Source organism: Gavia stellata, chromosome 17, assembly GCF_030936135.1.
Source record: "Gavia stellata isolate bGavSte3 chromosome 17, bGavSte3.hap2, whole genome shotgun sequence".
In the NCBI taxonomy this organism is placed as follows: Eukaryota; Metazoa; Chordata; class Aves; order Gaviiformes; family Gaviidae; genus Gavia; species Gavia stellata.
The window spans coordinates 21,798,839-21,826,706 of NC_082610.1; the positions used below are offsets into that span (position 1 = coordinate 21,798,839).

The 27,868-nt window shown below is 61.0% G+C and overlaps 5 protein-coding genes across 5 annotated transcripts; all 5 read right to left on the minus strand.

Moving 5' to 3' along the window:
- Positions 1-4,208: 4,208 nt before the first annotated feature.
- Positions 4,209-6,299, minus strand: LOC132318539 (RIMS-binding protein 3-like). The gene is made up of 4 exons (XM_059826132.1): positions 6,288-6,299; positions 5,700-6,197; positions 4,824-5,345; positions 4,209-4,637 (listed from the first exon to the last, which is right to left on the minus strand). The coding sequence occupies exons 1-4, from the start codon at positions 6,297-6,299 to the stop codon at positions 4,209-4,211; spliced, it is 1,461 nt and encodes a 486-aa protein (XP_059682115.1).
- Positions 6,300-9,092: 2,793 nt separating this feature from the next.
- LOC132318540 (RIMS-binding protein 3A-like) lies at positions 9,093-11,102 on the minus strand (the record flags this gene model as incomplete). The annotated part of the gene is made up of 3 exons (XM_059826133.1): positions 9,093-9,521; positions 9,708-10,229; positions 10,584-11,102. Coding segments are annotated over 3 exons (1,470 nt in total), but the record flags the coding sequence as incomplete, so codon positions are not given.
- A 2,875-nt stretch (positions 11,103-13,977) lies between these two features.
- LOC132318541 (RIMS-binding protein 3A-like) lies at positions 13,978-15,987 on the minus strand (the record flags this gene model as incomplete). Its single annotated transcript, XM_059826135.1, has 3 exons — positions 13,978-14,406; positions 14,593-15,114; positions 15,469-15,987. Coding segments are annotated over 3 exons (1,470 nt in total), but the record flags the coding sequence as incomplete, so codon positions are not given.
- Positions 15,988-18,806: 2,819 nt separating this feature from the next.
- Positions 18,807-20,897, minus strand: LOC132318542 (RIMS-binding protein 3-like). Its single transcript, XM_059826136.1, has 4 exons — positions 20,886-20,897; positions 20,298-20,795; positions 19,422-19,943; positions 18,807-19,235 (listed from the first exon to the last, which is right to left on the minus strand). Exons 1-4 carry the CDS (start codon positions 20,895-20,897, stop codon positions 18,807-18,809), a joined length of 1,461 nt encoding a protein of 486 aa, XP_059682119.1.
- Positions 20,898-23,635: 2,738 nt separating this feature from the next.
- LOC132318543 (RIMS-binding protein 3A-like) lies at positions 23,636-25,645 on the minus strand (the record flags this gene model as incomplete). Its single annotated transcript, XM_059826137.1, has 3 exons — positions 23,636-24,064; positions 24,251-24,772; positions 25,127-25,645. Coding segments are annotated over 3 exons (1,470 nt in total), but the record flags the coding sequence as incomplete, so codon positions are not given.
- Positions 25,646-27,868: the final 2,223 nt, after the last annotated feature.

Below are 27,868 nucleotides of genomic sequence, written 5' to 3' on the forward strand. Positions count from 1 at the left end.
AGGTTTTCCGCTTGAACCTCTTCTGTCAAAGCCATCTGCCCACGGAGGCGAGCATTTTCTTGAGCCAGGCGGGTGTTTCCATTTGTCATCTCCGTGAGCTGCACCTGTAACTGCTCACGAGTTCGGCTGTGGGTGCTCACATCATAGGAGCCCTCTTCGTCTGCAGCCACTTGGGCCTGAAGCTCCACAGCTGCCTTCCGTGAGGAGTCGTCCTGCTTGTCCTGAGCCAGCAAAGCTCCATCAGCCTCTCCTGTTTCTCCATCGCTCTGCTGAGGAAACGATGCCACACGCAGTTCCTCAGTAGAGCGTTGGATGGGCAGTGGCACTCGAGTATTGATCAGGCGATTGCTGGCCACCTGCAGTTGCCTGGATCTTTCTTCCAGCCGCGAGGCGAGGCCAGCTAGTTGAGCACTTTTCTGCCGCAGCCAATCTGCCTCCTTGCGGGCTTCTGGAGAGCCTTTCTTTTTCAGGAGGCGGCTCTCCATCTCAAGGGCCCTCTCTTGCCTCTCCAGGTCTTCCAGAAGACGCTGCAGGTGGGTGTTCTGCTCCAGGAGCTGGCTGCACGTGCTGCCAAGCAGCACCAAGTCTTCCGCCTCTGGCACCTGGAGCTGAGCATCTGCCACTGCCTTGCATGTTGTTTGCTGCCCAGCACTGTGGCTTTCGGGCAGTCTTTCCTGTAGTGCCGCCAGGGCCCGGGGCCCGTTTCTGCCAGAAGAGCAGGAGCTCTGCATCTCCTGATGGCCCTGGTGCGCAGGAGGGCCTTCGGGCTGGGCCGTGCTGGGGGAGGCGGGCAGCTCGCCCTCCAACTGCTGCAGGATGTATTTGGTGAAGAGTGTCCTCTCCAGCTGCAGCTGGTTCTGGAGGTGGCGGATGCGGGCGGGCTGGTAGCCATCTCTCTCCCAGCAGAGCTTGCTGAGGACATCCTGGAGCTTGCTCCGGGCCTCCCTGCCGCTGCTGCTGGGCCTCACCATCTCCTCGGCCAGCTGCCGCTGCAGGGCCCGCGTCTGGCCAAGGGCGGTGGTGCACTCGTGCCGCAGCAGCTCCTGTTCCTCGCGGAGCTCAGCCTCCTTCCAGCGCAGCAGCTGGCGGGTCTCCACCACCCGCTGCCGCTGGTTCAACTCCAGAAGCCGCTGCACCTCCTGAGCCTGTCGCTGCTCCCACTCGGACTGGAGCCGCTCTGCCAGGAGCTGCTGCTCCCTGCCCAAAGCCGCCTTCAGCTCCCGCGTTTCGGTAGCGAAGCAGCGGCGCAGCTCCTGGGTGCGGTGCCGCTCTTCCTCCAGCTCAGCCCGTAGCGCTTCCAGCTCCCGCCTCTGCTCCTCCTTCTGCGCAAGGCTGCTGGGGGCCTGCACCGGGCCCCGGCGGGGCGAGGGGCGGCTGCGCGCCACGAGCCCCCTGCCCGCAACATCCCGCGTCATGGTGTCGGCCACCAAACGCTGCTGCCCAAGGTCAGCAAGTGTTGCGTTCCTGGGGCTGCGAAGCCAAGACAGCGTCTGCCACGGCCGGGGCGGGTGAGCGTGGCCTTATGTGCATGTCCTGGCCCCGAGCTCACAGTGGAGGGGAGGGGCAGCATGGCCTTATATGGTAGGACCTGGCCCCGAGCTCACAGTGGAGGGGAGGGGCAGCATGGCCTTATATGGTAGGATCTGGCCCCGAGCTCACAGTGGAGGGGAGGGGCAGCATGGCCTTATATGGTAGGACCTGGCCCCTCTGCGCACAAAGGAGGGCGGGCGGCATTTTCCCCCAGAACAACGGAGAAGACAAAGATGGGTTCCAAGCCATGCGCAAGAGAACCAAGTGACCTCTTCTGTACAAGTGGGTTTGCTGCTAGCAGAAACCAGACCAAGCTGGCTGAAAGCGGCAAAGTTGCAACAAAACTGTGCAAACAGCTATTAAATATTTCACCCCCACCTTGACATTCCTCTTCAAGACTGCCCTCAGAAATGGCCGGGGGGTCATATGGAGCTGTGAGCAGCCCCGGCCCACGCAGCACCCTCTGCACAGCAGAAGGAGCCTGCCCTGCCGGGGCTTGCTCTTCCCAGCCACAGCTGCTCCCCAAAATGCTGCGGGCGGCTCCCCGGGCAGGCTGAGTGCTGACCCTGGCAGGCGGCAGAGCCCCTGCCCCAGCACACAGCCCCCTGGGGCATAGGGACCCTGCTTGGAAGGACTGTCCTGGGCAGCCCTGGGTGCACAGCCAGCTTCACGCCCCGCATCAGCCGTACCCGGGAGAAGGCAGCTCTCATGGCCTGTCCCTCTGACGATGCAGTAGGGAAGCCGTGCTCAGCAGCACGTCTTCCGGCAACCTGGATAAACTGTGAGGCTTGTTCAGACAGATGCCTTGGATGTACCGGATTTTGGAGAGCCCTCCGGGATATTCATGTGCACTGCCCTGCAGCCAGCATCTTACCATGTAAAGACCTGGGAAGATTTCTCCTACCCTGGGAGCTCGGCTGTCCTGCCGCTAACCTCTCTCTGCGTCGCTCCGCTCCCCTCGCTGCCTGCAGGCAGTGCCCTCAGCCCTGCTGCGCTTTGCAGGGCAGCTGCTCCTGGGCAGAGCTGTCTCTCGCAAGCAATGCCCGCTTGCTATGAGCTGCCTCCGTCCCTGGAGCCCAGCCCAGCTCAGGAGCAGAGGCCCAGCCCAAGGCGTCACTTGCTCTGCCCCTTCTGGGCTCCCTGGAGATGTCCCAGGGGCTCCAGGGCTGACAGCTCCTGAATGGCAGCAGAGTCACCCTTGGGGAAGGGACTTTTGAGCTGACTGCGCTAGTCACCGATTGTCCCTCTCTGAAGAGTGGAGAGAGACCGATTCCAAAAGCATGGTTTGTCCTTCCACAGCATGGCCGTCTATGGGAGCTGTAAACGTTCCCCTCTGGACACGGATATTCTTGAGCCGAAACAAAAAGAACATGCAGGCCGTGACAGGGAGCTGTTGGTTGGCCCTTGTGCCAGGCGGGGATTCAGCTGAAGCAATGCAGGCATCTCATCCCCAGCTGGAAGCCCTCGGGAGGAAGCAGCATTCAGCTCCCCCCATGCAGCCCACAGACCCCCACTGTTAAGGGGTGTCAAGCCTGGCCACCACTTCCAGCCACTCCGGCCCAGCACCCCCTCGTGCCATGCCGCTGGAGCCCAGTACAGACCAGGAGCACCCAGCAGAGTTCTGCCTGGCTGCTGGAGCCCAGCCCGGTGCCTGGGGACCTGGAGCCTTTGCCCAGGCTGAGGGATGCAGCTGCCACTTTTCCGCGTGCAGCTGTTACTTGTAGCGAAGCTGAGCGTGCATCCCAGAGATTCACACGCACAGACGCACAGACGCACGGACGTGGACACGCAGAGGACACTGACACGGCCAGTCACACAGACTGCCACAGATGAGGCGCTGCCGTCAACAGCACCCACACGCAGGACTCACATAAAACACAAACAGAGGCGGCCATGCCCCCTCCTCCTCGTGGGCTGCCAGAGGCAGGAGGCCGCTAGTGTAGGCACACCCACACACACACATGCCCACAGGACACTCTCTACCTTCACAAGCGCACGCATGTGCATGGGTCCCCTGAGTACTGGCAGAGCCCCCCTTGGTCCCCCGGTACCCCTGCCCGGACCCCAGCCCTCTGACCCATCCCACGGGTCCCCTACTCGCTGCCTGGTCCCTCTAGGTGCTCCCTGCAAACATTCAGCACTCCCACATCTGTCCCGCAGGCACCCAACACTCGCCCGTCTCCCCAGGTGCCAGCGTGGGCCCTCTGCCTGCCTGATATCCCAGTCCGGACGCGAGGCCCCGCCTAGTCACCAGCTGCTCCAGCTTGAAGTTTGCTGGTGAAATCACACGCACACCCCCTGCACCCCGGGTTTGGGGAAGATACAGACACTCACAGAGCCTCTTACTTGCCTCCCTTGTGCTGGTCCCCCCCTGAGGTGGTTTTCAGGACACACACCGTTCCCAGCCCCGTGCCTGCTGGCCGAGACCCCCACTCGCTCCAGTAGCTGCACCGGGACCCATACCAGTAGCTGGCACCACAAGCCAGGGGTGCCTACACCCCCTGCTTGGCTGCGGTAGCTGGCAGCCAGTCCACCCACGCCAGCTCCCCCTGTAACCGGCACATCGTCCTTCCAGTTCCCACACACATGGCTTGAGAGTGAGATGACACAGAGAGATCGTTCAGGAAAAATTTAATAAGAAGGTATAAGAAGACAGGACAGACAGCATCTGTGTCCTGCTACCAATCACTTGTCCCTGGAGAGTCTCCGCTGGCATCAGGTTGTCCCTCATCTGAAACTTCTTCAACAAGATTAGAGGGGACGAATCCTCTTGTGCCATCGGTCAGCTCTCCCACATACCAGCCGTCTTCATCCACGTCTCCAAAGACGTACACGTATTGTCCAGCAACTAGAGGAAGCTCTAGTTCAGGCCGCTCGTTGGGACCATCGAAAGGATCATAGCTGTATCGAGCTATGAACGCTCGAAGCTCTGCCGGTTGTTTTCTCATCGCCTCCAGCAGGAGGGACTCCTTGTCTGCTACCAGGTTAGCCTGGCACGGCCTGGAAACGCTACGCTTGGATCTTGCTCTTTCCAGCCGTTCCAGTTCCTGAAATAGCTGCTGGCGTTGTTCCTTTAGCTTCTCATACCAATCATTCAGTTCAATCAGCTGGGCTCGAAACAGTGGCAGGGTTTCTTGGAGTTCCCTCTGCAAGCACGCGCCTTCCTCTTCTTTCCTCTGGAGCGCTAGCTTGGCCTCCTCATGTTCCTTCTCCAGCTGTTGACTTCTTTCTGCCATTTCTCTCATGGCTTTCAGTTCACGCTCTGCCTCTTCCAGTTGGCTTTGAAGACAGACGTTTCTTTGGATGGCAGAATCTCGCTCGCCTGCCACTCGTGCTAGTAGTCCTTTCAGGTCAAGGTTTTCCGCTTGAACCTCTTCTGTCAAAGCCATCTGCCCACGGAGGCGAGCATTTTCTTGAGCCAGGCGGGTGTTTCCATTTGTCATCTCCGTGAGCTGCACCTGTAACTGCTCACGAGTTCGGCTGTGGGTGCTCACATCATAGGAGCCCTCTTCGTCTGCAGCCACTTGGGCCTGAAGCTCCACAGCTGCCTTCCGTGAGGAGTCGTCCTGCTTGTCCTGAGCCAGCAAAGCTCCATCAGCCTCTCCTGTTTCTCCATCGCTCTGCTGAGGAAACGATGCCACACGCAGTTCCTCAGTAGAGCGTTGGATGGGCAGTGGCACTCGAGTATTGATCAGGCGATTGCTGGCCACCTGCAGTTGCCTGGATCTTTCTTCCAGCCGCGAGGCGAGGCCAGCTAGTTGAGCACTTTTCTGCCGCAGCCAATCTGCCTCCTTGCGGGCTTCTGGAGAGCCTTTCTTTTTCAGGAGGCGGCTCTCCATCTCAAGGGCCCTCTCTTGCCTCTCCAGGTCTTCCAGAAGACGCTGCAGGTGGGTGTTCTGCTCCAGGAGCTGGCTGCACGTGCTGCCAAGCAGCACCAAGTCTTCCGCCTCTGGCACCTGGAGCTGAGCATCTGCCACTGCCTTGCATGTTGTTTGCTGCCCAGCACTGTGGCTTTCGGGCAGTCTTTCCTGTAGTGCCGCCAGGGCCCGGGGCCCGTTACTGCCAGAAGAGCAGGAGCTCTGCATCTCCTGATGGCCCTGGTGCGCAGGAGGGCCTTCGGGCTGGGCCGTGCTGGGGGAGGCGGGCAGCTCGCCCTCCAACTGCTGCAGGATGTATTTGGTGAAGAGTGTCCTCTCCAGCTGCAGCTGGTTCTGGAGGTGGCGGATGCGGGCGGGCTGGTAGCCATCTCTCTCCCAGCAGAGCTTGCTGAGGACATCCTGGAGCTTGCTCCGGGCCTCCCTGCCGCTGCTGCTGGGCCTCACCATCTCCTCGGCCAGCTGCCGCTGCAGGGCCCGCGTCTGGCCAAGGGCGGTGGTGCACTCGTGCCGCAGCAGCTCCTGTTCCTCGCGGAGCTCAGCCTCCTTCCAGCGCAGCAGCTGGCGGGTCTCCACCACCCGCTGCCGCTGGTTCAACTCCAGAAGCCGCTGCACCTCCTGAGCCTGTCGCTGCTCCCACTCGGACTGGAGCCGCTCTGCCAGGAGCTGCTGCTCCCTGCCCAAAGCCGCCTTCAGCTCCCGCGTTTCGGTAGCGAAGCAGCGGCGCAGCTCCTGGGTGCGGTGCCGCTCTTCCTCCAGCTCAGCCCGTAGCGCTTCCAGCTCCCGCCTCTGCTCCTCCTTCTGCGCAAGGCTGCTGGGGGCCTGCACCGGGCCCCGGCGGGGCGAGGGGCGGCTGCGCGCCACGAGCCCCCTGCCCGCAACATCCCGCGTCATGGTGTCGGCCACCAAACGCTGCTGCCCAAGGTCAGCAAGTGTTGCGTTCCTGGGGCTGCGAAGCCAAGACAGCGTCTGCCACGGCCGGGGCGGGTGAGCGTGGCCTTATGTGCATGTCCTGGCCCCGAGCTCACAGTGGAGGGGAGGGGCAGCATGGCCTTATATGGTAGGACCTGGCCCCGAGCTCACAGTGGAGGGGAGGGGCAGCATGGCCTTATATGGTAGGATCTGGCCCCGAGCTCACAGTGGAGGGGAGGGGCAGCATGGCCTTATATGGTAGGACCTGGCCCCTCTGCGCACAAAGGAGGGCGGGCGGCATTTTCCCCCAGAACAACGGAGAAGACAAAGATGGGTTCCAAGCCATGCGCAAGAGAACCAAGTGACCTCTTCTGTACAAGTGGGTTTGCTGCTAGAAGAAACCAGACCAAGCTGGCTGAAAGCGGCAAAGTTGCAACAAAACTGTGCAAACAGCTAATAAATATTTCACCCCCACCTTGACATTCCTCTTCAAGACTGCCCTCAGAAATGGCCGGGGGGTCATATGGAGCTGTGAGCAGCCCCGGCCCACGCAGCACCCTCTGCACAGCAGAAGGAGCCTGCCCTGCCGGGGCTTGCTCTTCCCAGCCACAGCTGCTCCCCAAAATGCTGCGGGCGGCTCCCCGGGCAGGCTGAGTGCTGACCCTGGCAGGCGGCAGAGCCCCTGCCCCAGCACACAGCCCCCTGGGGCATAGGGACCCTGCTTGGAAGGACTGTCCTGGGCAGCCCTGGGTGCACAGCCAGCTTCACGCCCCGCATCAGCCGTACCCGGGAGAAGGCAGCTCTCATGGCCTGTCCCTCTGACGATGCAGTAGGGAAGCCGTGCTCAGCAGCACGTCTTCCGGCAACCTGGATAAACTGTGAGGCTTGTTCAGACAGATGCCTTGGATGTACCGGATTTTGGAGAGCCCTCCGGGATATTCATGTGCACTGCCCTGCAGCCAGCATCTTACCATGTAAAGACCTGGGAAGATTTCTCCTACCCTGGGAGCTCGGCTGTCCTGCCGCTAACCTCTCTCTGCGTCGCTCCGCTCCCCTCGCTGCCTGCAGGCAGTGCCCTCAGCCCTGCTGCGCTTTGCAGGGCAGCTGCTCCTGGGCAGAGCTGTCTCTCGCAAGCAATGCCCGCTTGCTATGAGCTGCCTCCGTCCCTGGAGCCCAGCCCAGCTCAGGAGCAGAGGCCCAGCCCAAGGCGTCACTTGCTCTGCCCCTTCTGGGCTCCCTGGAGATGTCCCAGGGGCTCCAGGGCTGACAGCTCCTGAATGGCAGCAGAGTCACCCTTGGGGAAGGGACTTTTGAGCTGACTGCGCTAGTCACCGATTGTCCCTCTCTGAAGAGTGGAGAGAGACCGATTCCAAAAGCATGGTTTGTCCTTCCACAGCATGGCCGTCTATGGGAGCTGTAAACGTTCCCCTCTGGACACGGATATTCTTGAGCCGAAACAAAAAGAACATGCAGGCCGTGACAGGGAGCTGTTGGTTGGCCCTTGTGCCAGGCGGGGATTCAGCTGAAGCAATGCAGGCATCTCATCCCCAGCTGGAAGCCCTCGGGAGGAAGCAGCATTCAGCTCCCCCCATGCAGCCCACAGACCCCCACTGTTAAGGGGTGTCAAGCCTGGCCACCACTTCCAGCCACTCCGGCCCAGCACCCCCTCGTGCCATGCCGCTGGAGCCCAGTACAGACCAGGAGCACCCAGCAGAGTTCTGCCTGGCTGCTGGAGCCCAGCCCGGTGCCTGGGGACCTGGAGCCTTTGCCCAGGCTGAGGGATGCAGCTGCCACTTTTCCGCGTGCAGCTGTTACTTGTAGCGAAGCTGAGCGTGCATCCCAGAGATTCACACGCACAGACGCACAGACGCACGGACGTGGACACGCAGAGGACACTGACACGGCCAGTCACACAGACTGCCACAGATGAGGCGCTGCCGTCAACAGCACCCACACGCAGGACTCACATAAAACACAAACAGAGGCGGCCATGCCCCCTCCTCCTCGTGGGCTGCCAGAGGCAGGAGGCCGCTAGTGTAGGCACACCCACACACACACATGCCCACAGGACACTCTCTACCTTCACAAGCGCACGCATGTGCATGGGTCCCCTGAGTACTGGCAGAGCCCCCCTTGGTCCCCCGGTACCCCTGCCCGGACCCCAGCCCTCTGACCCATCCCACGGGTCCCCTACTCGCTGCCTGGTCCCTCTAGGTGCTCCCTGCAAACATTCAGCACTCCCACATCTGTCCCGCAGGCACCCAACACTCGCCCGTCTCCCCAGGTGCCAGCGTGGGCCCTCTGCCTGCCTGATATCCCAGTCCGGATGCGAGGCCCCGCCTAGTCACCAGCTGCTCCAGCTTGAAGTTTGCTGGTGAAATCACACGCACACCCCCTGCACCCCGGGTTTGGGGAAGATGCAGACACTCACAGAGCCTCTTACTTGCCTCCCTTGTGCTGGTCCCCCCCTGAGGTGGTTTTCAGGACACACACCGTTCCCACCCCCGTGCCTGCTGGCCGAGACCCCCACTCGCTCCAGTAGCTGCACCGGGACCCATACCAGTAGCTGGCACCACAAGCCAGGGGTGCCTACACCCCCTGCTTGGCTGCGGTAGCTGGCAGCCAGTCCACCCACGCCAGCTCCCCCTGTAACCGGCACATCGTCCTTCCAGTTCCCACACACATGGCTTGAGAGTGAGATTACGCAGAGAGATTGTTCAGAAAAGATTTAATAAGAAGGTATAAGAAGACAGGACAGACAGCATCTGTGTCCTGCTACCAATCACTTGTCCCTGGAGAGTCTCCGCTGGCATCAGGTTGTCCCTCATCTGAAACTTCTTCAACAAGATTAGAGGGGACGAATCCTCTTGTGCCATCGGTCAGCTCTCCCACATACCAGCCGTCTTCATCCACGTCTCCAAAGACGTACACGTATTGTCCAGCAACTAGAGGAAGCTCTAGTTCAGGCCGCTCGTTGGGACCATCAAAAGGATCATAGCTGTATCGAGCTATGAACGCTCGAAGCTCTGCCGGTTGTTTTCTCATCGCCTCCAGCAGGAGGGACTCCTTGTCTGCTACCAGGTTAGCCTGGCACGGCCTGGAAACGCTACGCTTGGATCTTGCTCTTTCCAGCCGTTCCAGTTCCTGAAATAGCTGCTGGCGTTGTTCCTTTAGCTTCTCATACCGATCATTCAGTTCAATCAGCTGGGCTCGAAACAGTGGCAGGGTTTCTTGGAGTTCCCTCTGCAAGCACGCGCCTTCCTCTTCTTTCCTCTGGAGCGCTAGCTTGGCCTCCTCATGTTCCTTCTCCAGCTGTTGACTTCTTTCTGCCATTTCTCTCATGGCTTTCAGTTCACGCTCTGCTTCTTCCAGTTGGCTTTGAAGACAGACGTTTCTTTGGATGGCAGAATCTCGCTCGCCTGCCACTCGTGCTAGTAGTCCTTTCAGGTCAAGGTTTTCCGCTTGAACCTCTTCTGTCAAAGCCATCTGCCCATGGAGGCGAGCATTTTCTTGAGCCAGGCGGGTGTTTTCATTTGTCATCTCCGTGAGCTGCACCTGTAACTGCTCACGAGTTCGGCTGTGGGTGCTCACATCATAGGAGCCTTCTTCGTCTGCAGCCACTTGGGCCTGAAGCTCCACAGCCGCCTTCCGTGAGGAGTCGTCCTGCTTGTCCTGCGCCAGCAAAGCTCCGTCAGCCTCTCCTGTTTCTCCATCGCTGTGCTGAGGAAACGATGCCACACACAGTTCCTCAGTAGAGCGTTGGATGGGCAGTGGCACTCGAGTATTGATCAGGCGATTGCTGGCCACCTGCAGTTGCCTGGATCTTTCTTCCAGCCGCGAGGTGAGGCCAGCTAGTTGAGCACTTTTCTGCCGCAGCCAATCTGCCTCCTTGCGGGCTTCTGGAGAGCCTTTCTTTTTCAGGAGGCGGCTCTCCATCTCAAGGGCCCTCTCTTGCCTCTCCAGGTCTTCCAGAAGACGCTGCAGGTGGGTGTTCTGCTCCAGGAGCTGGCTGCACGTGCTGCCAAGCAGCACCAAGTCTTCCGCCTCTGGCACCTGGAGCTGAGCATCTGCCACTGCCTTGCATGTTGTTTGCTGCCCAGCACTGTGGCTTTCGGGCAGTCTTTCCTGTAGTGCCGCCAGGGCCCGGGGCCCGTTTCTGCCAGAAGAGCAGGAGCTCTGCATCTCCTGATGGCCCTGGTGCGCAGGAGGGCCTTCGGGCTGGGCCGTGCTGGGGGAGGCGGGCAGCTCGCCCTCCAACTGCTGCAGGATGTATTTGGTGAAGAGTGTCCTCTCCAGCTGCAGCTGGTTCTGGAGGTGGTGGATGCGGGCGGGCTGGTAGCCATCTCTCTCCCAGCAGAGCTTGCTGAGGACATCCTGGAGCTTGCTCCGGGCCTCCCTGCCGCTGCTGCTGGGCCTCACCATCTCCTCGGCCAGCTGCCGCTGCAGGGCCCGCGTCTGGCCAAGGGCGGTGGTGCACTCGTGCCGCAGCAGCTCCTGTTCCTCGCGGAGCTCAGCCTCCTTCCAGCGCAGCAGCTGGCGGGTCTCCACCACCCGCTGCCGCTGCTTCAACTCCAGAAGCCGCTGCACCTCCTGAGCCTGTCGCTGCTCCCACTCGGACTGGAGCCGCTCTGCCAGGAGCTGCTGCTCCCTGCCCAAAGCCGCCTTCAGCTCCCGCGTTTCGGTAGCGAAGCAGCGGCGCAGCTCCTGGGTGCGGTGCCGCTCTTCCTCCAGCTCAGCCCGTAGCGCTTCCAGCTCCCGCCTCTGCTCCTCCTTCTGCGCAAGGCTGCTGGGGGCCTGCACCGGGCCCCGGCGGGGCGAGGGGCGGCTGCGCGCCACGAGCCCCCTGCCCGCAACATCCCGCGTCATGGTGTCGGCCACCAAACGCTGCTGCCCAAGGTCAGCAAGTGTTGCGTTCCTGGGGCTGCGAAGCCAAGACAGCGTCTGCCACGGCCGGGGCGGGTGAGCGTGGCCTTATGTGCATGTCCTGGCCCCGAGCTCACAGTGGAGGGGAGGGGCAGCATGGCCTTATATGGTAGGACCTGGCCCCGAGCTCACAGTGGAGGGGAGGGGCAGCATGGCCTTATATGGTATGACCTGGCCCCGAGCTCACAGTGGAGGGGAGGGGCAGCATGGCCTTATATGGTATGACCTGGCCCCTCTGCGCACAAAGGAGGGCGGGCGGCATTTTCCCCCAGAACAACGGAGAAGACAAAGTTGGGTTCCAAGCCATGCGCAAGAGAACCAAGTGACCTCTTCTGTACAAGTGGGTTTGCTGCTAGAAGAAACCAGACCAAACTGGCTGAAAGCGGCAAAGTTGCAACAAAACTGTGCAAACAGCTATTAAATATTTCACCCCCACCTTGACATTCCTCTTCAAGACTGCCCTCAGAAATGGCCGGGGGGTCATATGGAGCTGTGAGCAGCCCCGGCCCACGCAGCACCCTCTGCACAGCAGAAGGAGCCTGCCCTGCCGGGGCTTGCTCTTCCCAGCCACAGCTGCTCCCCAAAATGCTGTGGGCGGCTCCCCGGGCAGGCTGAGTGCTGACCCTGGCAGGCGGCAGAGCCCCTGCCCCAGCACACAGCCCCCTGGGGCGTAGGGACCCTGCTTGGAAGGACTGTCCTGGGCAGCCCTGGGTGCACAGCCAGCTTCACGCCCCGCATCAGCCGTACCCGGGAGAAGGCAGCTCTCATGGCCTGTCCCTCTGACGATGCAGTAGGGAAGCCGTGCTCAGCAGCACGTCTTCCGGCAACCTGGATAAACTGTGAGGCTTGTTCAGACAGATGCCTTGGCTGTACCGGATTTTGGAGAGCCCTCCGGGATATTCATGTGCACTGCCCTGCAGCCAGCATCTTACCATGTAAAGACCTGTGAAGATTTCTCCCACCCTGGGAGCTCGGCTGTCCTGCCGCTAACCTCTCTCTGCGTCGCTCCGCTCCCCTCGCTGCCTGCAGGCAGTGCCCTCAGCCCTGCTGCGCTTTGCAGGGCAGCTGCTCCTGGGCAGAGCTGTCTCTCGCAAGCAATGCCCGCTTGCTATGAGCTGCCTCGGTCCCCGGAGCCCAGCCCAGCTCAGGAGCAGAGGCCCAGCCCAAGGCGTCACTTGCTCTGCCCCTTCTGGGCTCCCTGGAGATGTCCCAGGGGCTCCAGGGCTGACAGCTCCTGAAAGGCAGCAGAGTCACCCTTGGGGAAGGGACTTTTGAGCTGACTGCGCTAGTCACCGATTGTCCCTCTCTGAAGAGTGGAGAGAGACCGATTCCAAAAGCATGGTTTGTCCTTCCACAGCATGGCCGTCTATGGGAGCTGTAAACGTTCCCCTCTGGACACGGATATTCTTGAGCCGAAACAAAAAGAACATGCAGGCCGTGACAGGGAGCTGTTGGTTGGCCCTTGTGCCAGGCGGGGATTCAGCTGAAGCAATGCAGGCATCTCATCCCCAGCTGGAAGCCTTCGGGAGGAAGCAGCATTCAGCTCCCCCCATGCAGCCCACAGACCCCCACTGTTAAGGGGTGTCAAGCCTGGCCACCACTTCCAGCCACTCCGGCCCAGCACCCCCTCGTGCCATGCCGCTGGAGCCCAGTACAGACCAGGAGCACCCAGTAGAGTTCTGCCTGGCTGCTGGAGCCCAGCCCGGTGCCTGGGGACCTGGAGCCTTTGCCCAGGCTGAGGGATGCAGCTGCCCACTTTTCCGCGTGCAGCTGTTACTTGTAGCGAAGCTGAGCGTGCATCCCAGAGATTCACACGCACGGACGCACAGACGCACGGACGCGGACACGCAGAGGACACTGACACGGCCAGTCACACAGACTGCCACAGATGAGGCGCTGCCGTCAACAGCACCCACACGCAGGACTCACATAAAACACAAACAGAGGCGGCCATGTCCCCTCCTCCTCGTGGGCTGCCAGAGGCAGGAGGCCGCTAGTGTAGGCACACCCACACACACACATGCCCACACGACACTCTCTACCTTCACAAGCGCACGCATGTGCATGGGTCCCCTGAGTACTGGCAGAGCCCCCCTTGGTCCCCCGGTACCCCTGCCCGGACCCCGGCCCTCTGACCCACCCCACGGGTCCCCTACTCGCTGCCTGGTCCCTCTAGGTGCTCCCTGCAAACATTCAGCACTCCCACATCTGTCCCGCAGGCACCCAACACTCGCCCGTCTCCCCAGGTGCCAGCGTGGGCCCTCTGCCTGCCTGATATCCCAGTCCGGATGCGAGGCCCCGCCTAGTCACCAGCTGCTCCAGCTTGAAGTTTGCTGGTGAAGGCACGCGCACACCCCCTGCACCCCGGGTTTGGGGAAGATGCAGACACTCACAGAGCCTCTTACTTGCCTCCCTTGTGCTGGTCCCCCCCTGAGGTGGTTTTCAGGACACACACCGTTCCCACCCCCGTGCCTGCTGGCCGAGACCCCCACTCGCTCCAGTAGCTGCACCGGGACCCATACCAGTAGCTGGCACCACAAGCCAGGGCTGCCTACACCCCCTGCTTGGCTGCGGTAGCTGGCAGCCAGTCCACCCACGCCAGCTCCCCCTGTAACCGGCACATCGTCCTTCCAGTTCCCACACACATGGCTTGAGAGTGAGATGACACAGAGAGATCGTTCAGGAAAAATTTAATAAGAAGGTATAAGAAGACAGGACAGACAGCATCTGTGTCCTGCTACCAATCACTTGTCCCTGGAGAGTCTCCGCTGGCATCAGGTTGTCCCTCATCTGAAACTTCTTCAACAAGATTAGAGGGGACGAATCCTCTTGTGCCATCGGTCAGCTCTCCCACATACCAACCGTCTTCATCCACGTCTCCAAAGACGTACACGTATTGTCCAGCAACTAGAGGAAGCTCTAGTTCAGGCCGCTCGTTGGGACCATCGAAAGGATCATAGCTGTATCGAGCTATGAACGCTCGAAGCTCTGCCGGTTGTTTTCTCATCGCCTCCAGCAGGAGGGACTCCTTGTCTGCTACCAGGTTAGCCTGGCATGGCCTGGAAACGCTACGCTTGGATCTTGCTCTTTCCAGCCATTCCAGTTCCTGAAATAGCTGCTGGCGTTGTTCCTTTAGCTTCTCATACCAATCATTCAGTTCAATCAGCTGGGCTCGAAACAGTGGCAGGGTTTCTTGGAGTTCCCTCTGCAAGCACGCGCCTTCCTCTTCTTTCCTCTGGAGCGCTAGCTTGGCCTCCTCATGTTCCTTCTCCAGCTGTTGACTTCTTTCTGCCATTTCTCTCATGGCTTTCAGTTCACGCTCTGCCTCTTCCAGTTGGCTTTGAAGACAGACGTTTCTTTGGATGGCAGAATCTCGCTCGCCTGCCACTCGTGCTAGTAGTCCTTTCAGGTCAAGGTTTTCCGCTTGAACCTCTTCTGTCAAAGCCATCTGCCCATGGAGGCGAGCATTTTCTTGAGCCAGGCGGGTGTTTCCATTTGTCATCTCCGTGAGCTGCACCTGTAACTGCTCACAAGTTCGGCTGTGGGTGCTCACATCATAGGAGCCCTCTTCGTCTGCAGCCACTTGGGCCTGAAGCTCCACAGCTGCCTTCCGTGAGGAGTCGTCCTGCTTGTCCTGCGCCAGCAAAGCTCCGTCAGCCTCTCCTGTTTCTCCATCGCTCTGCTGAGGAAACGATGCCACACGCAGTTCCTCAGTAGAGCGTTGGATGGGCAGTGGCACTCGAGTATTGATCAGGCGATTGCTGGCCACCTGCAGTTGCCTGGATCTTTCTTCCAGCCGCGAGGCGAGGCCAGCTAGTTGAGCACTTTTCTGCCGCAGCCAATCTGCCTCCTTGCGGGCTTCTGGAGAGCCTTTCTTTTTCAGGAGGCGGCTCTCCATCTCAAGGGCCCTCTCTTGCCTCTCCAGGTCTTCCAGAAGACGCTGCAGGTGGGTGTTCTGCTCCAGGAGCTGGCTGCACGTGCTGCCAAGCAGCACCAAGTCTTCCGCCTCTGGCACCTGGAGCTGAGCATCTGCCACTGCCTTGCATGTTGTTTGCTGCCCAGCACTGTGGCTTTCGGGCAGTCTTTCCTGTAGTGCCGCCAGGGCCCGGGGCCCGTTTCTGCCAGAAGAGCAGGAGCTCTGCATCTCCTGATGGCCCTGGTGCGCAGGAGGGCCTTCGGGCTGGGCCGTGCTGGGGGAGGCGGGCAGCTCGCCCTCCAACTGCTGCAGGATGTATTTGGTGAAGAGTGTCCTCTCCAGCTGCAGCTGGTTCTGGAGGTGGCGGATGCGGGCGGGCTGGTAGCCATCTCTCTCCCAGCAGAGCTTGCTGAGGACATCCTGGAGCTTGCTCCGGGCCTCCCTGCCGCTGCTGCTGGGCCTCACCATCTCCTCGGCCAGCTGCCGCTGCAGGGCCCGCGTCTGGCCAAGGGCGGTGGTGCACTCGTGCCGCAGCAGCTCCTGTTCCTCGCGGAGCTCAGCCTCCTTCCAGCGCAGCAGCTGGCGGGTCTCCACCACCCGCTGCCGCTGCTTCAACTCCAGAAGCCGCTGCACCTCCTGAGCCTGCCGCTGCTCCCACTCGGACTGGAGCCGCTCTGCCAGGAGCTGCTGCTCCCTGCCCAAAGCCGCCTTCAGCTCCCGGGTTTCGGTAGCGAAGCAGCGGCGCAGCTCCTGGGTGCGGTGCCGCTCTTCCTCCAGCTCAGCCCGTAGCGCTTCCAGCTCCCGCCTCTGCTCCTCCTTCTGCGCAAGGCTGCTGGGGGCCTGCACCGGGCCCCGGCGGGGCGAGGGGCGGCTGCGCGCCACGAGCCCCCTGCCCGCAACATCCCGCGTCATTGCGACGGCCACCAAACGCTGCTGCCCAAGGTCAGCAAGTGTTGCGTTCCTGGGGCTGCGAAGCCAAGACAGCGTCTGCCACGGCCGGGGCGGGTGAGCGTGGCCTTATGTGCATGTCCTGGCCCCGAGCTCACAGTGGAGGGGAGGGGCAGCATGGCCTTATATGGTAGGACCTGGCCCCGAGCTCACAGTGGAGGGGAGGGGCAGCATGGCCTTATATGGTAGGACCTGGCCCCTCTGCGCACAAAGGAGGGCGGGCGGCATTTTCCCCCAGAACAACGGAGAAGACAAAGAGGGGTTCCAAGCCATGCGCAAGAGAACCAAGTGACCTCTTCTGTACAAGTGGGTTTGCTGCTAGCAGAAACCAGACCAAGCTGGCTGAAAGCGGCAAAGTTGCAACAAAACTGTGCAAACAGCTATTAAATATTTCACCCCCACCTTGACATTCCTCTTCAAGACTGCCCTCAGAAATGGCCGGGGGGTCATATGGAGCTGTGAGCAGCCCCGGCCCACGCAGCACCCTCTGCACAGCAGAAGGAGCCTGCCCTGCCGGGGCTTGCTCTTCCCAGCCACAGCTGCTCCCCAAAATGCTGCGGGCGGCTCCCCGGGCAGGCTGAGTGCTGACCCTGGCAGGCGGCAGAGCCCCTGCCCCAGCACACAGCCCCCTGGGGCGTAGGGACCCTGCTTGGAAGGACTGTCCTGGGCAGCCCTGGGTGCACAGCCAGCTTCACGCCCCGCATCAGCCGTACCCGGGAGAAGGCAGCTCTCATGGCCTGTCCCTCTGACGATGCAGTAGGGAAGCCGTGCTCAGCAGCACGTCTTCCGGCAACCTGGATAAACTGTGAGGCTTGTTCAGACAGATGCCTTGGATGTACCGGATTTTGGAGAGCCCTCCGGGATATTCATGTGCACTGCCCTGCAGCCAGCATCTTACCATGTAAAGACCTGTGAAGATTTCTCCCACCCTGGGAGCTCGGCTGTCCTGCCGCTAACCTCTCTCTGCGTCGCTCCGCTCCCCTCGCTGCCTGCAGGCAGTGCCCTCAGCCCTGCTGCGCTTTGCAGGGCAGCTGCTCCTGGGCAGAGCTGTCTCTCGCAAGCAATGCCCGCTTGCTATGAGCTGCCTCGGTCCCCGGAGCCCAGCCCAGCTCAGGAGCAGAGGCCCAGCCCAAGGCGTCACTTGCTCTGCCCCTTCTGGGCTCCCTGGAGATGGCCCAGGGGCTCCAGGGCTGACAGCTCCTGAAAGGCAGCAGAGTCACCCTTGGGGAAGGGACTTTTGAGCTGACTGCGCTAGTCACCGATTGTCCCTCTCTGAAGAGTGGAGAGAGACCGATTCCAAAAGCATGGTTTGTCCTTCCACAGCATGGCCGTCTATGGGAGCTGTAAATGTTCCCCTCTGGACACGGATATTCTTGAGCCGAAACAAAAAGAACATGCAGGCAGTGACAGGGAGCTGTTGGTTGGACCCTGTGCCAGACGGGGATTCAGCTGAAGCAATGCAGGCATCTCATCCCCAGCTGGAAGCCCTCGGGAGGAAGCAGCATTCCGCTCCCCCCATGCAGCCCACAGACCCCCACTGTTAAGGGGTGTCAAGCCTGGCCACCACTTCCAGCCACTCCGGCCCAGCACCCCCTCGTGCCATGCCGCTGGAGCCCAGTACAGACCAGGAGCACCCAGTAGAGTTCTGCCTGGCTGCTGGAGCCCAGCCCGGTGCCTGGGGACCTGGAGCCTTTGCCCAGGCTGAGGGATGCAGCTGCCACTTTTCCGCGTGCAGCTGTTACTTGTAGCGAAGCTGAGCGTGCATCCTAGAGATTCACACGCACAGACACACAGACGCACGGACGTGGACACGCAGAGGACACTGACACGGCCAGTCACACAGACTGCCACAGATGAGGCGCTGCCGTCAACAGCACCCACACGCAGGACTCACATAAAACACAAACAGAGGCGGCCATGTCCCCTCCTCCTCGTGGGCTGCCAGAGGCAGGAGGCCGCTAGTGTAGGCACACCCACACACACACATGCCCACAGGACACTCTCTACCTTCACAAGCGCACGCATGTGCATGGGTCCCCTGAGTACTGGCAGAGCCCCCCTTGGTCCCCCGGTACCCCTGCCCGGACCCCGGCCCTCTGACCCACCCCACGGGTCCCCTACTCACTGCCTGGTCCCTCTAGGTGCTCCCTGCAAACATTCAGCACTCCCACATCTGTCCCGCAGGCACCCAACACTCGCCCGTCTCCCCAGGTGCCAGCGTGGGCCCTCTGCCTGCCTGATATCCCAGTCCGGACGCGAGGCCCCACCTAGTCACCAGCTGCTCCAGCTTGAAGTTTGCTGGTGAAGGCACGCGCGCACCCCCTGCACCCCGGGTTTGGGGAAGATGCAGACACTCACAGAGCCTCTTACTTGCCTCCCTTGTGCTGGTCCCCCCCTGAGGTGGTTTTCAGGACACACACCGTTCCCACCCCCGTGCCTGCTGGCCGAGACCCCCACTCGCTCCAGTAGCTGCACCGGGACCCATACCAGTAGCTGGCACCACAAGCCAGGGCTGCCTACACCCCCTGCTTGGCTGCGGTAGCTGGCAGCCAGTCCACCCACGCCAGCTCCCCCTGTAACCGGCACATCGTCCTTCCAGTTCCCACACACATGGCTTGAGAGTGAGATGACACAGAGAGATCGTTCAGGAAAAATTTAATAAGAAGGTATAAGAAGACAGGACAGACAGCATCTGTGTCCTGCTACCAATCACTTGTCCCTGGAGAGTCTCCGCTGGCATCAGGTTGTCCCTCATCTGAAACTTCTTCAACAAGATTAGAGGGGACGAATCCTCTTGTGCCATCGGTCAGCTCTCCCACATACCAACCGTCTTCATCCACGTCTCCAAAGACGTACACGTATTGTCCAGCAACTAGAGGAAGCTCTAGTTCAGGCCGCTCGTTGGGACCATCGAAAGGATCATAGCTGTATCGAGCTATGAACGCTCGAAGCTCTGCCGGTTGTTTTCTCATCGCCTCCAGCAGGAGGGACTCCTTGTCTGCTACCAGGTTAGCCTGGCACGGCCTGGAAACGCTACGCTTGGATCTTGCTCTTTCCAGCCGTTCCAGTTCCTGAAATAGCTGCTGGCGTTGTTCCTTTAGCTTCTCATACCGATCATTCAGTTCAATCAGCTGGGCTCGAAACAGTGGCAGGGTTTCTTGGAGTTCCCTCTGCAAGCACGCGCCTTCCTCTTCTTTCCTCTGGAGCGCTAGCTTGGCCTCCTCATGTTCCTTCTCCAGCTGTTGACTTCTTTCTGCCATTTCTCTCATGGCTTTCAGTTCACGCTCTGCCTCTTCCAGTTGGCTTTGAAGACAGACGTTTCTTTGGATGGCAGAATCTCGCTCGCCTGCCACTCGTGCTAGTAGTCCTTTCAGGTCAAGGTTTTCCGCTTGAACCTCTTCTGTCAAAGCCATCTGCCCACGGAGGCGAGCATTTTCTTGAGCCAGGCGCGTGTTTCCATTTGTCATCTCCGTGAGCTGCACCTGTAACTGCTCACGAGTTCGGCTGTGGGTGCTCACATCATAGGAGCCCTCTTCGTCTGCAGCCACTTGGGCCTGAAGCTCCACAGCTGCCTTCCGTGAGGAGTCGTCCTGCTTGTCCTGAGCCAGCAAAGCTCCGTCAGCCTCTCCTGTTTCTCCATCGCTCTGCTGAGGAAACGATGCCACACGCAGTTCCTCAGTAGAGCGTTGGATGGGCAGTGGCACTCGAGTATTGATCAGGCGATTGCTGGCCACCTGCAGTTGCCTGGATCTTTCTTCCAGCCGCGAGGCGAGGCCAGCTAGTTGAGCACTTTTCTGCCGCAGACAATCTGCCTCCTTGCGGGCTTCTGGAGAGCCTTTCTTTTTCAGGAGGCGGCTCTCCATCTCAAGGGCCCTCTCTTGCCTCTCCAGGTCTTCCAGAAGACGCTGCAGGTGGGTGTTCTGCTCCAGGAGCTGGCTGCACGTGCTGCCAAGCAGCACCAAGTCTTCCGCCTCTGGCACCTGGAGCTGAGCATCTGCCACTGCCTTGCATGTTGTTTGCTGCCCAGCACTGTGGCTTTCGGGCAGTCTTTCCTGTAGTGCCGCCAGGGCCCGGGGCCCGTTTCTGCCAGAAGAGCAGGAGCTCTGCATCTCCTGATGGCCCTGGTGCACAGGAGGGCCTTCGGGCTGGGCCGTGCTGGGGGAGGCGGGCAGCTCGCCCTCCAACTGCTGCAGGATGTATTTGGTGAAGAGTGTCCTCTCCAGCTGCAGCTGGTTCTGGAGGTGGCGGATGCGGGCGGGCTGGTAGCCATCTCTCTCCCAGCAGAGCTTGCTGAGGACATCCTGGAGCTTGCTCCGGGCCTCCCTGCCGCTGCTGCTGGGCCTCACCATCTCCTCGGCCAGCTGCCGCTGCAGGGCCCGCGTCTGGCCAAGGGCGGTGGTGCACTCGTGCCGCAGCAGCTCCTGTTCCTCGCGGAGCTCAGCCTCCTTCCAGCGCAGCAGCTGGCGGGTCTCCACCACCCGCTGCCGCTGCTTCAACTCCAGAAGCCGCTGCACCTCCTGAGCCTGCCGCTGCTCCCACTCGGACTGGAGCCGCTCTGCCAGGAGCTGCTGCTCCCTGCCCAAAGCCGCCTTCAGCTCCCGGGTTTCGGTAGCGAAGCAGCGGCGCAGCTCCTGGGTGCGGTGCCGCTCTTCCTCCAGCTCAGCCCGTAGCGCTTCCAGCTCCCGCCTCTGCTCCTCCTTCTGCGCAAGGCTGCTGGGGGCCTGCACCGGGCCCCGGCGGGGCGAGGGGCGGCTGCGCGCCACGAGCCCCCTGCCCGCAACATCCCGCGTCATTGCGACGGCCACCAAACGCTGCTGCCCAAGGTCAGCAAGTGTTGCGTTCCTGGGGCTGCGAAGCCAAGACAGCGTCTGCCACGGCCGGGGCGGGTGAGCGTGGCCTTATGTGCATGTCCTGGCCCCGAGCTCACAGTGGAGGGGAGGGGCAGCATGGCCTTATATGGTAGGACCTGGCCCCGAGCTCACAGTGGAGGGGAGGGGCAGCATGGCCTTATATGGTAGGACCTGGCCCCTCTGCACACAAAGGAGGGCGGGCGGCATTTTCCCCCAGAACAACGGAGAAGACAAAGATGGGTTCCAAGCCATGCGCAAGAGAACCAAGTGACCTCTTCTGTACAAGTGGGTTTGCTGCTAGAAGAAACCAGACCAAACTGGCTGAAAGCGGCAAAGTTGCAACAAAACTGTGCAAACAGCTAATAAATATTTCACCCCCACCTTGACATTCCTCTTCAAGACTGCCCTCAGAAATGGCCGGGGGGTCATATGGAGCTGTGAGCAGCCCCGGCCCACGCAGCACCCTCTGCACAGCAGAAGGAGCCTGCCCTGCCGGGGCTTGCTCTTCCCAGCCACAGCTGCTCCCCAAAATGCTGCGGGCGGCTCCCCGGGCAGGCTGAGTGCTGACCCTGGCAGGCGGCAGAGCCCCTGCCCCAGCACACAGCCCCCTGGGGCATAGGGACCCTGCTTGGAAGGACTGTCCTGGGCAGCCCTGGGTGCACAGCCAGCTTCACGCCCCGCATCAGCCGTACCCGGGAGAAGGCAGCTCTCATGGCCTGTCCCTCTGACGATGCAGTAGGGAAGCCGTGCTCAGCAGCACGTCTTCCGGCAACCTGGATAAACTGTGAGGCTTGTTCAGACAGATGCCTTGGATGTACCGGATTTTGGAGAGCCCTCCGGGATATTCATGTGCACTGCCCTGCAGCCAGCATCTTACCATGTAAAGACCTGTGAAGATTTCTCCCACCCTGGGAGCTCGGCTGTCCTGCCGCTAACCTCTCTCTGCGTCGCTCCACTCCCCTCGCTGCCTGCAGGCAGTGCCCTCAGCCCTGCTGCGCTTTGCAGGGCAGCTGCTCCTGGGCAGAGCTGTCTCTCGCAAGCAATGCCTGCTTGCTATGAGCTCCCTCCATCCCTGGAGCCCAGCCCAGCTCAGGAGCAGAGGCCCAGCCCAAGGCGTCACTTGCTCTGCCCCTTCTGGGCTCCCTGGAGATGGCCCAGGGGCTCCAGGGCTGACAGCTCCTGAAAGGCAGCAGAGTCACCCTTGGGGAAGGGACTTTTGAGCTGACTGCGCTAGTCACCGATTGTCCCTCTCTGAAGAGTGGAGAGAGACCGATTCCAAAAGCATGGTTTGTCCTTCCACAGCATGGCCGTCTATGGGAGCTGTAAACGTTCCCCTCTGGACACGGATATTCTTGAGCCGAAACAAAAAGAACATGCAGGCAGTGACAGGGAGCTGTTGGTTGGCCCTTGTGCCAGGCGGGGATTCAGATGAAGCAATGCAGGCATCTCATCCCCAGCTGGAAGCCCTCGGGAGGAAGCAGCATTCAGCTCCCCCCATGCAGCCCACAGACCCCCACTGTTAAGGGGTGTCAAGCTTGGCCACCACTTCCAGCCACTCCGGCCCAGCACCCCCTCGTGCCATGCCACTGGAGCCCAGTACAGACCAGGAGCACCCAGTAGAGTTCTGCCTGGCTGCTGGAGCCCAGCCCGGTGCCTGGGGACCTGGAGCCTTTGCCCAGGCTGAGGGATGCAGCTGCCACTTTTCCGCGTGCAGCTGTTACTTGTAGCGAAGCTGAGCGTGCATCCCAGAGATTCACACGCACGGACGCACAGACGCACGGACGTGGACACACAGAGGACACTGACACGGCCAGTCACACAGACTGCCACAGATGAGGCGCTGCCGTCAACAGCACCCACACGCAGGACTCACATAAAACACAAACAGAGGCGGCCATGTCCCCTCCTCCTCGTGGGCTGCCAGAGGCAGGAGGCCGCTAGTGTAGGCACACCCACACACACACATGCCCACACGACACTCTCTACCTTCACAAGCGCACGCATGTGCATGGGTCCCCTGAGTACTGGCAGAGCCCCCCTTGGTCCCCCGGTACCCCTGCCCGGACCCCGGCCTTCTGACCCACCCCACGGGTCCCCTACTCGCTGCCTGGTCCCTCTAGGTGCTCCCTGCAAACATTCAGCACTCCCACATCTGTCACGCAGGCACCCAACACTCGCCCGTCTCCCCAGGTGCCAGCGTGGGCCCTCTGCCTGCCTGATATCCCAGTCCGGACGCGAGGCCCCGCCTAGTCACCAGCTGCTCCAGCTTGAAGTTTGCTGGTGAAGGCACGCGCACACCCCCTGCACCCCGGGTTTGGGGAAGATGCAGACACTCACAGAGCCTCTTACTTGCCTCCCTTGTGCTGGTCCCCCCCTGAGGTGGTTTTCAGGACACACACCGTTCCCACCCCCGTGCCTGCTGGCCGAGACCCCCACTCGCTCCAGTAGCTGCACCGGGACCCATACCAGTAGCTGGCACCACAAGCCAGGGCTGCCTACACCCCCTGCTTGGCTGCGGTAGCTGGCAGCCAGTCCACCCACGCCAGCTCCCCCTGTAACCGGCACATCGTCCTTCCAGTTCCCACACACATGGCTTGAGAGTGAGATGACACAGAGAGATCGTTCAGGAAAAATTTAATAAGAAGGTATAAGAAGACAGGACAGACAGCATCTGTGTCCTGCTACCAATCACTTGTCCCTGGAGAGTCTCCGCTGGCATCAGGTTGTCCCTCATCTGAAACTTCTTCAACAAGATTAGAGGGGACGAATCCTCTTGTGCCATCGGTCAGCTCTCCCACATACCAACCGTCTTCATCCACGTCTCCAAAGACGTACACGTATTGTCCAGCAACTAGAGGAAGCTCTAGTTCAGGCCGCTCGTTGGGACCATCGAAAGGATCATAGCTGTATCGAGCTATGAACGCTCGAAGCTCTGCCGGTTGTTTTCTCATCGCCTCCAGCAGGAGGGACTCCTTGTCTGCTACCAGGTTAGCCTGGCACGGCCTGGAAACGCTACGCTTGGATCTTGCTCTTTCCAGCCGTTCCAGTTCCTGAAATAGCTGCTGGCGTTGTTCCTTTAGCTTCTCATACCGATCATTCAGTTCAATCAGCTGGGCTCGAAACAGTGGCAGGGTTTCTTGGAGTTCCCTCTGCAAGCACGCGCCTTCCTCTTCTTTCCTCTGGAGCGCTAGCTTGGCCTCCTCATGTTCCTTCTCCAGCTGTTGACTTCTTTCTGCCATTTCTCTCATGGCTTTCAGTTCACGCTCTGCCTCTTCCAGTTGGCTTTGAAGACAGACGTTTCTTTGGATGGCAGAATCTCGCTCGCCTGCCACTCGTGCTAGTAGTCCTTTCAGGTCAAGGTTTTCCGCTTGAACCTCTTCTGTCAAAGCCATCTGCCCACGGAGGCGAGCATTTTCTTGAGCCAGGCGCGTGTTTCCATTTGTCATCTCCGTGAGCTGCACCTGTAACTGCTCACGAGTTCGGCTGTGGGTGCTCACATCATAGGAGCCCTCTTCGTCTGCAGCCACTTGGGCCTGAAGCTCCACGGCCGCCTTCCGTGAGGAGTCGTCCTGCTTGTCCTGAGCCAGCAAAGCTCCGTCAGCCTCTCCTGTTTCTCCATCGCTCTGCTGAGGAAACGATGCCACACACAGTTCCTCAGTAGAGCGTTGGATGGGCAGTGGCACTCGAGTATTGATCAGGCGATTGCTGGCCACCTGCAGTTGCCTGGATCTTTCTTCCAGCCGCGAGGCGAGGCCAGCTAGTTGAGCACTTTTCTGCCGCAGCCAATCTGCCTCCTTGCGGGCTTCTGGAGAGCCTTTCTTTTTCAGGAGGCGGCTCTCCATCTCAAGGGCCCTCTCTTGCCTCTCCAGGTCTTCCAGAAGACGCTGCAGGTGGGTGTTCTGCTCCAGGAGCTGGCTGCACGTGCTGCCAAGCAGCACCAAGTCTTCCGCCTCTGGCACCTGGAGCTGAGCATCTGCCACTGCCTTGCATGTTGTTTGCTGCCCAGCACTGTGGCTTTCGGGCAGTCTTTCCTGTAGTGCCGCCAGGGCCCGGGGCCCGTTTCTGCCAGAAGAGCAGGAGCTCTGCATCTCCTGATGGCCCTGGTGCACAGGAGGGCCTTCGGGCTGGGCCGTGCTGGGGGAGGCGGGCAGCTCGCCCTCCAACTGCTGCAGGATGTATTTGGTGAAGAGTGTCCTCTCCAGCTGCAGCTGGTTCTGGAGGTGGCGGATGCGGGCGGGCTGGTAGCCATCTCTCTCCCAGCAGAGCTTGCTGAGGACATCCTGGAGCTTGCTCCGGGCCTCCCTGCCGCTGCTGCTGGGCCTCACCATCTCCTCGGCCAGCTGCTGCTGCAGGGCCCGCGTCTGGCCAAGGGCGGTGGTGCACTCGTGCCGCAGCAGCTCCTGTTCCTCGCGGAGCTCAGCCTCCTTCCAGCGCAGCAGCTGGCGGGTCTCCACCACCCGCTGCCGCTGGTTCAACTCCAGAAGCCGCTGCACCTCCTGAGCCTGTCGCTGCTCCCACTCGGACTGGAGCCGCTCTGCCAGGAGCTGCTGCTCCCTGCCCAAAGCCGCCTTCAGCTCCCGGGTTTCGGTAGCGAAGCAGCGGCGCAGCTCCTGGGTGCGGTGCCGCTCTTCCTCCAGCTCAGCCCGTAGCGCTTCCAGCTCCCGCCTCTGCTCCTCCTTCTGCGCAAGGCTGCTGGGGGCCTGCACCGGGCCCCGGCGGGGCGAGGGGCGGCTGCGCGCCACGAGCCCCCTGCCCGCAACATCCCGCGTCATTGCGACGGCCACCAAACGCTGCTGCCCAAGGTCAGCAAGTGTTGCGTTCCTGGGGCTGCGAAGCCAAGACAGCGTCTGCCACGGCCGGGGCGGGTGAGCGTGGCCTTATGTGCATGTCCTGGCCCCGAGCTCACAGTGGAGGGGAGGGGCAGCATGGCCTTATATGGTAGGACCTGGCCCCGAGCTCACAGTGGAGGGGAGGGGCAGCATGGCCTTATATGGTATGACCTGGCCCCTCTGCGCACAAAGGAGGGCGGGCGGCATTTTCCCCCAGAACAACGAGAAGACAAAGATGGGTTCCAAGCCATGCGCAAGAGAACCAAGTGACCTCTTCTGTACAAGTGGGTTTGCTGCTAGAAGAAACCAGACCAAGCTGGCTGAAAGCGGCAAAGTTGCAACAAAACTGTGCAAACAGCTAATAAATATTTCACCCCCACCTTGACATTCCTCTTCAAGACTGCCCTCAGAAATGGCCGGGGGGTCATATGGAGCTGTGAGCAGCCCCGGCCCACGCAGCACCCTCTGCACAGCAGAAGGAGCCTGCCCTGCCGGGGCTTGCTCTTCCCAGCCACAGCTGCTCCCCAAAATGCTGCGGGCGGCTCCCCGGGCAGGCTGAGTGCTGACCCTGGCAGGCGGCAGAGCCCCTGCCCCAGCACACAGCCCCCCGGGGCGTAGGGACCCTGCTTGGAAGGACTGTCCTGGGCAGCCCTGGGTGCACAGCCAGCTTCACGCCCCGCATCAGCCGTACCCGGGAGAAGGCAGCTCTCATGGCCTGTCCCTCTGACGATGCAGTAGGGAAGCCGTGCTCAGCAGCACGTCTTCCGGCAACCTGGATAAACTGTGAGGCTTGTTCAGACAGATGCCTTGGATGTACCGGATTTTGGAGAGCCCTCCGGGATATTCATGTGCACTGCCCTGCAGCCAGCGTCTTACCATGTAAAGACCTGTGAAGATTTCTCCCACCCTGGGAGCTCGGCTGTCCTGCCGCTAACCTCTCTCTGCGTCGCTCCGCTCCCCTCGCTGCCTGCAGGCAGTGCCCTCAGCCCTGCTGCGCTTTGCAGGGCAGCTGCTCCTGGGCAGAGCTGTCTCTCGCAAGCAATGCCCGCTTGCTATGAGCTGCCTCCGTCCCTGGAGCCCAGCCCAGCTCAGGAGCAGAGGCCCAGCCCAAGGCGTCACTTGCTCTGCCCCTTCTGGGCTCCCTGGAGATGTCCCAGGGGCTCCAGGGCTGACAGCTCCTGAAAGGCAGCAGAGTCACCCTTGGGGAAGGGACTTTTGAGCTGACTGCGCTAGTCACCGATTGTCCCTCTCTGAAGAGTGGAGAGAGACCGATTCCAAAAGCATGGTTTGTCCTTCCACAGCATGGCCGTCTATGGGAGCTGTAAACGTTCCCCTCTGGACACGGATATTCTTGAGCCGAAACAAAAAGAACATGCAGGCAGTGACAGGGAGCTGTTGGTTGGACCCTGTGCCAGGCAGGGATTCAGCTGAAGCAGTGCAGGCATCTCATCCCCAGCTGGAAGCCCTCGGGAGGAAGCAGCATTCAGCTCCCCCCATGCAGCCCACAGACCCCCACTGTTAAGGGGTGTCAAGCCTGGCCACCACTTCCAGCCACTCCGGCCCAGCACCCCCTCGTGCCATGCCGCTGGAGCCCAGTACAGACCAGGAGCACCCAGTAGAGTTCTGCCTGGCTGCTGGAGCCCAGCCCGGTGCCTGGGGACCTGGAGCCTTTGCCCAGGCTGAGGGATGCAGCTGCCACTTTTCCGCGTGCAGCTGTTACTTGTAGCGAAGCTGAGCGTGCATCCCAGAGATTCACACGCACAGACGCACAGACGCACGGACGTGGACACGCAGAGGACACTGACACGGCCAGTCACACAGACTGCCACAGATGAGGCGCTGCCGTCAACAGCACCCACACGCAGGACTCACATAAAACACAAACAGAGGCGGCCATGTCCCCTCCTCCTCGTGGGCTGCCAGAGGCAGGAGGCCGCTAGTGTAGGCACACCCACACACACACATGCCCACACGACACTCTCTACCTTCACAAGCGCACGCATGTGCATGGGTCCCCTGAGTACTGGCAGAGCCCCCCTTGGTTCCCCGGTACCCCTGCCCGGACCCCGGCCCTCTGACCCACCC